Raw genomic sequence first — 12,518 nt, 5'->3', positions numbered from 1 at the left:
CGGATTTCCCGGACTACTCTCTGGTGGTCTTCTTCAGGGGCAATCTGCACCCTGCACTGAAGGAGCTGCTGCCACAGGCGACGCGTGGCTGGACCCTCCGCGACTTCCTGGTGGCGACCCTACTGGTGTGCGACTCACCGCTCGCGATGGGCGTTGCTGAGAAGGACCCTGCCTCGCCGTCCACAGTGGTGTCTTTTCAGCCACCCCTGACGCCCCCGGTAACACCAACTCCACCTGTCAACGAGGTCACCCTCACGTCAGTCGCCTTCAACGAGCCAACGCGGCCCTCTTCGTCTGCCCGGAGGAGGGAGAGAAGACGGGCTTCCGCCTTCTGGCCCACGGCTGCCCCGGTCTTCGAACCAGCGCCCACGCCTTCCACGGTCAGCGAGCCAGCGCCCACGCCTTCCACTGTGAGCGAGCCAGCGGCCACGCCTGTCACGGTGAGCGAGCCAGCGCCCACGCCTGTCACAGTGAGCGAGCCTGCACCCACGCATGTCACTGTGAGCGAGCCTGCGCCCACGCATGTCACTGTGAGCGAGCCTGCGCCCACGCATGTCACTGTGAGCGAGCCTGCGCCCACGCATGTCACTGTGAGCGAGCCTGCGCCCACGCATGTCACTGTGAGCGAGCCTGCGCCTACGCATGTCACTGTGAGCGAGCCTGCGCCTACGCATGTCACTGTGAGCTTGCCTGTCGCCTCAGAAGTCAGTGAGCCAGCGCCTGTAGCCTCGACCGTCCCCGAGCCAGCGCCTGTAGCCTCGACCGTCCCCGAGCCAGCGCCTGTAGCCTCGACCGTCCCCGAGCTTTCCAGAGCTCCGCCTTCCGAGCCTTCCAGAGCTCCGGCTTCCAAGCTTCCTAGAGCTCCGCCTTCCGAGCCTCCCGAGCCTTCCAGAGCTCCGCCTTCCGAGCCTTCCAGAGCTCCGCCTTCCAAGCTTCCTAGAGCTCCGCCTTCTGAGCCTCCCGAGCTTTCCAGAGCTCCGCCTCCCGATCTTTCCAGAGCTCCGCCTTCCGAGCCTCCCGAGCTTTCCAGAGCTCCGCCTCCCGAGCTTTCCAGAGCTCCGCCTCCCGAGCTTCCTAGAGCTCCGCCTTCCGAGCCTCCCGAGCTTCCTAGAGCTCCGCCTTCCGAGCTTTTCAGAGCTCCGCCTTCCAAGCTTTTCAGAGCTCCGCCTCCCGAGCTTCCTAGAGCTCCGCCTTCCGAGCTTTTCAGAGCTCCGCCTTCCGAGCTTCCTAGAGCTCCGCCTTCCGAGCCTCCCGAGCTTTCCAGAGCTCCGCCTTCCGAGCTTTCCAGAACTTCGCCTCTCAAGCCTCTCGAGCCTCCCAGGGCTCTGCCCCTCCAGCCTCTCGAGCCTCACAGGGCTCTGCCTCTCAAGCCTCTCGAGCCTTCCAGGGCTCCGCCTCTCAAGTCTCCTGAGCCACCCAGGGCTCCTCCTCCCAAGCCACCCACGGCCCCGCCTCCCGAGCCTCCCACGGCCCCGCCTCCCGAGCCTCCCACGGCCCCTGTCCTGTGGCCTCCTCCCAGGCCTCCTGACCCAGCCCCTGTCCTGTGGCCTCTTCCCAGGCCTCCTGAACCTGTCCTTGCCCTATGGCCAGCTCCCAGGCCTCCTGAACCTGTCCTTGCCCTGTGGCCAGTTCCCAGGCCTCCTGATCCTATCCTTGTCCTGTGGCCTCCTCCCAGGCCCCCTGACCCTGTTCCAGCCCTGTGGCCTCTTCCCAGGCCCCCTGACCCGGTCCCTGTCCTGCGGCCTCTTCCCAGGCCCCCTGACCCGGTCCCTGTCCTGCGGCCTCTTCCCAGGCCCCCTGACCCAGTTCCTGTCCTGTGGCCTCCTCCCAGGCCTCCTGACCCGGTCCCTGGACTTCCTGCCTGCCCTCTGTGCCCCCTTGGACTTCCTGCCTGCCCTCTGTGCCCCCTTGGACTTCCTGCCTGCCCTCTGTGCCCCATTGGACTTCCTGTCTGCCCTCTGTGCCCCCGGTGCCATCATTTTGTTTTCTGTGGGTTCCTTTTTGTCTTTTGGTGTTTTTTCTTTTAGGATCATCTGGGATCCGATCCTTTAGAGGGGGGGCTATGTTAGGGTTACCTTGTCTGGTTTTACCGTTGCCCCTTTGGTTTCCATTTTTGTCCCTTTTGTTTTCCGTAGTGTTCACTTTTGTCCCTTGTTTAGCTCCACTGTCTCACTAGTCTATTGTTTAAAAGAACTACACTTCCCAGTATCCACCTGTCATCATCACTGCCATTTGGTTCATTGTGCTCACCTGTGTATCATTTGTAATCATCCTGTCCTTGTGTATTTATATCCTGGTTTTTGGTTCAGTCCTTGTCTTTTGTTGAATGTTGTTAGCCTGGAATGTTTCCCCTGCTCGTGTGTCCTAGTTTTCTGTTTATTTCCCCACTGAGGGTTTTTCATTTGTTTTTTATGTTGTTGAAATAAAGTTGAATTGCACTTGGAACCGCATCTCCTCGTCTGCCTTCGCTGCATGCCTTTGGCATGGCATCCCCATGCCAAAGAAGTCTTCAGTGTCCTGCCTCAACGACTACCATCCCGTCGCACTTACACCCATCATCATGAAGTGCTTCGAGAGGCTCGTCATGAGGCAGATTAAGACCCAGCTGCCCCCCTCACTAGACCCACTGCAGTTTGCGTATCGTTCAAACCGTTCAACGGATGATGCCATCACCACAACCCTCCATCTGGCCCTCACCCACCTAGACAATAAGGACTCATACGTTCGAATGCTGTTCATAGATTTCAGCTCAGCATTCAACACAATCATTCCCCAGCACCTGATTGGAAAGCTGAACCTGCTGGGCCTGGACACCTCCCTCTGCAACTGGATCCTGGACTTCCTGACTGGGAGACCTCAGTCAGTCCGGATCGGGAACAGCATCTCCACCACCACCACACTGAACACTGGGGCCCCCAGGGCTGTGTGCTCAGTCCACTGCTGTTCACTCTGCTGACTCACGACTGTGCAGCAATGCACAGCTCGAATCACATCATCAAGTTCGCCGATGACACGACCGTGGTGGGTCTCATCAGCAAGAACAACGAGTCAGCATACAGAGAGGAGGTGCAGCGGCTGACGAACTGGTGTAGAGCCAACAACCTGTCCCTGAATGTCGACAAAACAAAAGAGATGGTTGTTGACTTTAGGAGAGCACAAGGTGAACACACTCCGCTGAACATCGACGGCTCCTCTGTGGAGATCGTCAAGAGCACCAAATTTCTTGGTGTTCACTTGGCGGAGAACCTCACCTGGTCCCTCAACACCAGCTCTATCACCAAGAAAGCCCAGCAGCGTCTCTACTTTCTTCGAAGGCTGAGGAAAGCACATCTCCCAACCCCCATCCTCACTACATTCTATAGAGGGACTATTGAGAGCATCCTGAGCAGCTGCATCACTGCCTGGTTTGGGACTTGCACCGTTTCGGACCGCAAAGCCCTGCAGAGGATAGTGAGGACAGCTGAGAAGATCATTGGGGTCTCTCTTCCCTCCATCAAAGACATTTTCAAAAAACACTGTATCCACAAAGCAACCAGCATTGTGGACGACCCCACACACCCCTCACACAAACTCTTTACCCTCCTCCCGTCTGGCAAGAGGTACTGAAGCATTCGGGCCCTCACGGCCAGACTGTGTAACAGCTTCTTCCCCAAGCCATCAGACTTCTCAATACTCAGAGACTGGTTTGACACACACACGTGTCCTGAGTTGCACTTTAATAACTGTCACTTTATAACTGTCTGCTACCTCAATAACTGCTATGTGCATAGAACACTATCTCATAGTATGTTATGTTTACATTTTAGAAACTGTCATCTTTTTGCACTACTGAGTACTGGTCGGTGCTGAACTGTCTATTGTCCTGTTCATTGTCAGTAATTTGTTGTACTGTCCTGTACTTTTTGCACATGTTTGCACGTGCACTTTATATAGGTATATATAGGTAGTTTATATAGGTATTTTATTTCGTTGTGTAGTCTCATGTGGTCCTATGTTGGTCCTTTGTTGTTTTTATGTAGCACCATGGTCCTGGAGGAACGTTGTCTCGTTTTGCTGTGTACTGTACTAACTGTATATGGTTGAAACGACAATAAAAACCACTTGACTTGACTTGCTCATTCGTAACACTAATGATAATTTAAATCCCCTAACCATAACTATAACCCTATCCCTAAACCTAACCCTCACAGAAACCTTTCTACATTTTAACATAAAAAAAAAAAAAACATTGTTTACTATGTTTAATAAGCCCTTTCCCTCATGGGGATCGCTGGCTGGTCCCCACAAGGTAGGGTTTCTCAGGTTTTACTATTCTTGTGGGGACATTTGGTCTCCACAATGTAGTATAAACATGTATACACACACACACACGTTGGGTTTCCATGTTTTATGGGGACTTTCCATAGACATAATAGTTTTTATACTGTACATACCTGAACTTTATATTCTATCCCCTAAACCTAACCCTCACAGAAAACTTTATGCATTTTTACATTTTCAAAATACAAAATATGATTTATTTTTATGATATACAGAATATGATTTATTTTTATGATAATACAGAATATGATTTATAAGCTGTTTTCCACATGGGGACCGACAAATTGTCCCCACAACATCAAAAATGTCGGGTTTTACTATCCTTATGGGTAAATTTGGTCCCCACAAAGTGATAAATACACACACACACACACACACACACACACACACACACACACACTCACTCACACACACACACACACACACACACACAGTATATATTGTATAAAAACAATCCAAGACATATTCTGTGAAAACAAGTGTTAATATCATACACAATTTCGCTTCTATAGTAAATTTAGCTTTTTAAAAAAGATGTTTAGATATTTTACCACAAAACAAGACAAAAATATCAATTAGGAAATACGTTTTTGCTGTGTGACCAATTTCTATTTTAGCTTTCAACTGCAACCAAACAGAATCTGCCACGTAACATTAGAGTGTTTAATCTCTAAGAGAAGTGGTTTTAGGAAGGTGATGCTAAAGTCAGGCACCAAACTGCTAGAGTTCAGCCAGAATGCTTTTATGTAACCCCACAGTCTCTCCATTGGATGCCATTCACCAGCAGAAAGACCGCAGTCTTTCTGAGCTTCAGCTGAGAGCGCACGGCTTTACAATCCACTCAGCTCTTCAGGATAATCCTTTCCTTTCTTTTGCTTTCTTTTTCTTTATTGAATTTATTTGAGTTTGAAAATAGTATCCAAGACCTTTTTTCTGTTTGTGTCTATGAGGTAAATTAAATTAGGCTTTGAGGGAGCATTCATGCACACATAGACATAGAAATGTTTAAAGGAATTAATATGGTATGAATATAGTATCAAACTTATTCACAAATGGATAAACACTTAACCATCAATTTGATAAATATCACACTTGCATCCACACACAAATGTCTGTGAAATTCCAAATAAAATGAATGCCCACCTATTTGTACAAATAGAGACATATTTGTGAATGTTCCCTTTTGTATAAATGTAAAAATTTGCGGGTATAACCAAAGGAAGACGTTCCAAATTAAACACAAAATGGCCTTGGATTAAGTGACACGTGCATTCAATAACATGTTTTTGTGTCTATGCTGCTTTATTTCTTGTAAACTGTGGATGCCGAGTGACCTTGTGAATAAACCACTTCCTGCCTGATGGTACATTTGTAAAATGAGACCACCATCTAGTGGTAGCTGCTTTGATTACACAACGTTACGTGTGGATTGTGCAAGGCAAAACCAGCGGAAAGTAAGTCTCAAAATTTGGATCCACAATGATCCACAAATGAACATTCGATACTTCACAAGACCATTATTTGGAACGTTTTCATTTGGTTGCATACACAAATATGTTTTATTTGTACAAAAGGGAACATTTATATCACAAATATTTCTCTATTTGTACAAATAGCTGCACATTCATTTAATAATACATTTAATAATAATAAGACATTTGTTTAAGACTAATAACATGCATTTGTGAAGTTTTCCCAAATTGATGGGTAAATGTGCCCACACTTATGGATGAATTTAGGACTTTGGTATTTGTTTGTGTGTGGGTCAGCCATGGTGAAAACAGCGAAACAAAAGTCTCAAAATTCAAAGAAATAAAACAGAAAAGACACAAAAACATGTCAATGAATTAATGCGTGTCACTTGATCCACAAGTGCACATTCATTGCTTCACAATGCCATTTTGAGAATTATTTGGAACATACACACAAACTGTGATTTATTTGTACAAAAGGGAACATTTGTATTCACAAATATGTCTCTATTTGTACAAATAGGTGCACATTCATTTAATTTGGAATATAACCGATACAAGTTAAAAGGCATTTAGGTGTGGATAGTAAGATGCATGTATGACATTTATCTAATTGATGGATGAGTGTTCACGCATTTGTGTATAATATCGATACTATATTCATCCCATAATATAAAGCATCCTTGTTTTTGGATTTTGTTTTGTTTTGTGTTTTTCTTAGTAAATATTTTAAATAATGTTGTATGATATACCAGTAAATTAAACTTTGCCCACTACATGGATTGTGATGTGCCTACTATGTGCCTACCTAGTCCTACACCCACAATATTTACCCGAATGAATCATCCTCATCAGAATAAAAGAAATGCAGGAATATCCTCTAAAGCATCTATATCAAAAATCAAGAAAATTACAGTGAACTTACAGGACCTCATTCTGTTGACTCTTAACAAATTTGGTGGCACTATAAAAATATATAAAACATGGGCTGCATGCATGATAGACATGAAATTTGTATGCAATGTCTTTGACTGAGGTGTCAAAGGACTAAATGGGTATATGAAGGCAATCTCTTTTTAAAATGGCTACAATGAAGTGTAAACTTTAGCACATATTTTACCCTGATCCACTGCAAACCTGTGCCTGACAAACAACCCCGCCTCTGTGTATGTCAGTGCACATCATACAAATGGAAGTTATATACAATTATTCTGTTGTTTGTGGTTTATTTTTGCAGGAGCATGCAGATGTTCGTCATTGCATATGCAAAAACAGGTCACGATTTCAACCATCACCAAAGCTTCTTACCATCACTGATCTCATGAAATAAACACCAAAAATAAAAGCGAACCACGTATATTTGCTCCTGAACTCCTGATATAACAGATGTTATTCCATGCGAAGAAACCTCAAGTAAACAAAAATATAACTAAAAATAAATTAAAATAATAAATAATAACATTAAATTAATACATAATTTTATAAAAATAAAAACATAATCTTATTTCAACTATTAACTGTTTCAAGACACCAGGGGTGGAACCACATAAGGGTCTTGACAGCTGGTTCACCTAACCAAGGTGGTTGAAACCCAAGAATGTGATTTTCTGGGTGACAAAATTAGTCAAAGATGGCAGACGAAGTAAGCCAAATTTTGATTATGTTAATAATACATTCAGTAATGAAAGTTGAGATTAAAAAAGTACCAGTTCTAACATGCGATCTTAGAAGGTCGGCTATGTAAGCAGCAAGGCAGCCTAATAAGTTTAGGAACAGGCCCATTGTGACATAAAGGATAAGGAAAGTGGAACACTTCATAATCACAATGTAATTTGAGAAAATGCACAGATATAGAAATTCCATATAGAGAAACTTTAAAAAACTATAGGTGTCAGTAAACTTTCTATCCAACCTACCACGTGCTTGGAATGTGAACGGCACACATGACATTTCATGATCTTAATTAATATCATATCAGAATGGTGGATGTTAATTCATTGTTTGGTGTTCAGGCTTTGTACTCACCTGGAGCCTGCTGTTGCATGATGTCGGCAATATCTTGCAGGTGTATGAAGAGAACAACTCCCCCTACTGCAAAAAGCAGCACAAACCAAAACGAGCACGGCAGTGTACGAACTGACGCCCCGAACCTCCGCCGTCCACAAAGAATGTCCAGCATCTTACGATCCAAAAAGAACTTCGCTGCTCTGTACAAAAGATACACCTGTAGTAAGAAAGATATAAAAAACAAAATGTTTGACATTTTAGTCAAGGGATCATATCATGAAAAACAGCTTGCTGAATTGCTGAAGAGTTCTAAAGGTTAAAGAGAGGGTGAAAATTGTTTTGAAAAACAAATTTATGACTTTTTTTTCCCGATGCAGAAACTTTGACAAACGTGTCCTTAAGTGAACTTCAGGAGACAGAAATAAAATCCTTTAGAGTTATTTAGAGATTATAATTTTTTTGTTACTCTATATAATATAATATAATTAATTAATATTTAGAGAATATTAATACAATTCAACAGAAGTGTAGGATGACATATTTGACACAAGTTTAAATAATTTGTAATGAATTATTACAAATAAGAATTTTATTTGCAAATTATGTTTTTTCACTTGATCCGCAGTTGTATCTACTCCACAGACTGGAAAATGATCTGATCATCAGAAGGACTTTGGCATCATCTCTGCTCACAAATAAGATTTTAAAGAGCAAAAAACATAATTGGATGTCAAATGCAGCTGCGATTCTTAAATATCAGCAAGCCAGTAGGGATGGGAGGATCGATACTAAAGTATCGATACTTCCGATACTGACATGGTATCAAGAATATGATCCTCACATTAAAATATAGATTCTGAAGTTTTTTTTTAACTAGTGATCTTATTATTTAGATAACACAAATATTAATGCAGCTCATAAGCTTCGAACTGGAAAAGAATAATTATATGAGTGAATTGTTACATGGCTTCTTCCGCTCGTAAAATACACCAGCAGACAGCCCTCACCCCTTCAGTCATAGCACTTGTTCAAATAGGGAGCAGTGCTTTCCTGAGGTAATGACAGAAAAACAGTTACAAGTCACAAGTAATGACAAACCTAGACATGACAAGTATTATAATGGGCTTGTGTGACCATTTTTACAGGCTTATTTAAATTCAGAGGAGTTAAACATCGATAATGATCTGGATAAATATACCCTTATGAAGACTACCCATGGATTTACTGTAGTAATATTGTTTTAACCATGACTGTAGTCATGGTGTTGATAAAATTAACCATGGTTTTGCTACAGTATTACTGTAGTATCCATATGGTAACTTGGTTTTAGTAATAGTAACCATATAACAATATCTATGGTTAATTTTGGGGTTTTATATGTTGCTTATACTTACAAATGTTTTAAATGTAAACAAAGCAGCCTAAACATTTTCTGATTAGACCTGTAAATATATACAAAATTAAAAAGTAATAATTGAAGTTAATAATTTTTTTAATTAGAGGTATCGGTATTGGCATCGATATTGGCAATACTGGCCTAAAAGTACTTGGTATCGGATCGAAAAGAAAATAAGTGGTATCGCCCATCCCTACAAGCCAGTGAAATGGATTCCAGAGTGCAATTTTGTCATGTTCCTCCGAGTTTTGAAACGTGTGTGGCAGCATCAAATTAGCCCCAAATTTTTTTTAGGGGGGTGGGGGGGTCATAACATGGCAGCCCATTTAAGCTTATAGCGGCCCATTTGGCCCTGTTTCAAGGAATATTCACCAACATCCCAATGGCCAGTACGCACCTGAACTATGCCCACTTTTGTTCAGGGTAAGATTTCCTTGTGGTCAACTGTTAATCAAATCATGGGCGGCTGTGGCTCAGTTGGTAGAGCGGGTTGTCCACCAATTACAAGGTTGGTGGTTCGATTAGTGGCCCACACAACTCTTGCCTTGGGCAAGACATTGAACTCCAAGTTGCTCCCAATGGCAGGCTAGCACCTTGCATGGTAGCTCTGCCATCATTGGTGTGTGAATGTGTGTGTGAATGGGTGAATGAGATGCAGTGTAAAAAGCTTTGAATAAAAGGCGCTATATAAGTGCAGACCATTTAAAGGCGGGAACATTTGATTTTGGTGCGATTAACATTTAGCAGGTTAAGAGAATGCCTTTGCTTAATTTCAGTGTATTTCAACTTTTTAACTTTCATGCATACTATTATCAAACAGATTCTAATATGTTTAGAGGTAGCAAGCACAGAACATTTGAACAAAACTGTGTATTTTATGTCTAAATTTATATTCAATATTAATCATTAATAGGTAATTGGCAGCTGACCTTTCATCATAAAAAATATCTTGACACTATACATGAGACTGGAAGCTTCTGTATTTGGCTTCTGTTTTATGATAAATGTTATGGTTAGCGACTCTAGGGCTAGGGCTAACCCTAAATCTTGGAAAAGTAATTTCTGAATTTAGACAGATATTCTGAAAGTAGTTTTAAAGGAAATTATTAGATTAAAGAGTGGGATAAAAGGCAGATTCGAACCAGGGTTGCTGGAATTCTTCGGGCCATTTGTGACATTGAGAGGTGGTGCCGCGTTTTGGCTTTAAAGTTCACCTCCGGCCAAATCTTCTCTTTCTCTGCTACCACAAAATATTTAACAATTAAAATTGATTTGTAAACATTTGAATATTACACTATTCACTTGTAAATCTATTTTTATTTAACTTATAAACAAAATAATCAATGCAGCATTCATTTCCTCCATGTCTTTCTCTTTGGGTTAAGAAGCAATTATATTATGCTGTCATCGTGTGCATAATTATATCAGTTTTTTCAGAGAGTATTAATATTCTGGACCAGAACAAGACTCGTTAGTGTGTGAGTCTCATTAGAGAACCTGTCACAGCGTGAGACACAGTTTACCACAGTAACAAGATGACAAGAACACAGGAGAAACAATCAGAACGGAAACCTACTACAATGAAGAACTAAAGAGAGAGACAGAAATTTGACTCACTAAATGCATTTGAATACACTGCCCAAAAAACTAAAAAATAGCATTTTAGTGTTAAAGTGTTATAAAGGCATATTTACTGTATATATTATCTCCACCATATATTGTCAGATTCAGCATATTCTGTTATACTTTTAATTTAAAGAGTATATATTCTATTTATTTCTATTGTGAGCAAATGTAACAATTAAAATAAAAAACAATAAAAGATACATTTACGAATAAGTGCAATTTTTCAGACCTTTCTGGTAAAGAATAGTGTTAACAATGCTGAGGTAGCGTTCTGACATTCTGATAAAATATACAATATTCCATGAATGCACTGTAAATTGCTCTGGATTAAAGCATTTTCCAAATGTATAATTGAAAATGAATAGGTCCCAAATTGGAAGAACAAAAAATTGCATGCTTACTGCACAAAATTCATTCTCATTTTCTCATGTCCAAACTGCTTATTTTTTTCCACAACTGGTTTCAAGATGTCTGTTATATTGAAATGTGTAAACCTGAGTGATTGTATTTTGCCTTTTTTCTTTTTTTTTTTTTACTGGCAGAAACCTCACTAAAAGTAATTTATTCATATTTCCTCTTGTCCTCTTTATTTTTTGGAGTGTATGTATGAATTTTAAACTAGTTAATTAACCTTTTACAGATCTGCTCTCTTCCATATTGCAAATATATGAGCAAGCACAAATTCTTGGTTTAATATGGAAATGAGACTAGATAATACAAGCAGATGCAGTAGTTGGAGTATGTTACCATAGTGATTTGATGTTGCCAGGGTGTCTACAGTTGACATATAACGGACCTAAAAAGTCTAAATGTGTACATACACTTTGCACCACCCACATATGACGGTGCTTAAGATAACATTTATAATGAAAAACTTTCAAAACTAAACTTTCACTCAATTAAAAGGCTTTCAGTTATGAGAAGTGACATCATGCATTGCATTATGTTAGAAAAAACTTTTTAGATTTGCACACTTATTCTGGGGACTTTGAAGTTAAAATAGTTTCCTGTTGTGTAAGTCAGTGAAGCATGCATGCATTGAAAGAGTTTGTGTAGGGATGGCAGTCGCTGCATCACTTCTGTGTTGTGTATTGGGCCTGTTTGCAGATTTCAGGTTGGGGGGCAATTTTCACACCTTTCTCTGACAAATTATAATACTCACATTCACCATTTGACATGGGCAAGGCATAGTTTTCACACCTTTCTCTGACGAATTGCAGTCCTCACATACAAAATAATTGCAGCGCTGTATGTAAAGATTTTAATTAGAGTTTAATTAAATTGAGAGCAGGTTTTCCTACACAGCTGTATTAAATCATGTAGGTTCAATGGAAATACACTGTGAGTGTGCGAGCGTGCGTGCTTCAGCTTCCAACTGCTTTCCTTCACCTTCATTTATGTATCATCTGTAATGTGCTCACATTTCTGGTATAATGCTGCATTTTTCTAAATGTTGTGCTTCACTTGGAGAGAAAGATTAAGAATTTAATTAATAAGAAAAGCTTAAAATGTAGTTTGCTCTTGTGATATTGGCTCTGTTCCAAAACCTAGTGAGCTGCATTATAAAATGTGCTCTGAAAATTTTCAAAAAACCAGGACACATGAAAGCTAGAAGCTTCTGTGTTCACGTAGTTGCCTAGAGTGTGTTTTAGGCATAATAATGCCGCCTTGTAAGCTTCTTTTGACAAAGGCAGCAT

The 12,518-nt window shown here is 41.7% G+C and overlaps 1 protein-coding gene across 2 annotated transcripts in view; it reads right to left on the bottom strand.

Annotated features, from left to right (window-relative positions):
• Nucleotides 1-12,518, bottom strand: part of LOC127622802 (carbohydrate sulfotransferase 8-like) — a 218,165-nt gene that overhangs the window by 160,106 nt on the left and 45,541 nt on the right. For both annotated transcript variants that reach the window (XM_052096890.1, XM_052096891.1), the window contains exon 2: nt 7,818-8,016. In XM_052096890.1, the coding sequence (XP_051952850.1) occupies nt 7,818-7,971 (154 nt within the window). In that variant the 5' untranslated portion in view covers nt 7,972-8,016. The remainder of the gene's footprint in view (nt 1-7,817; nt 8,017-12,518) is intronic.

Source organism: Xyrauchen texanus, chromosome 29 (genome assembly GCF_025860055.1).
Source record: "Xyrauchen texanus isolate HMW12.3.18 chromosome 29, RBS_HiC_50CHRs, whole genome shotgun sequence".
In the NCBI taxonomy this organism is placed as follows: domain Eukaryota; kingdom Metazoa; phylum Chordata; class Actinopteri; order Cypriniformes; family Catostomidae; genus Xyrauchen; species Xyrauchen texanus.
This window is presented reverse-complemented; position numbering and strand designations above follow the sequence as displayed.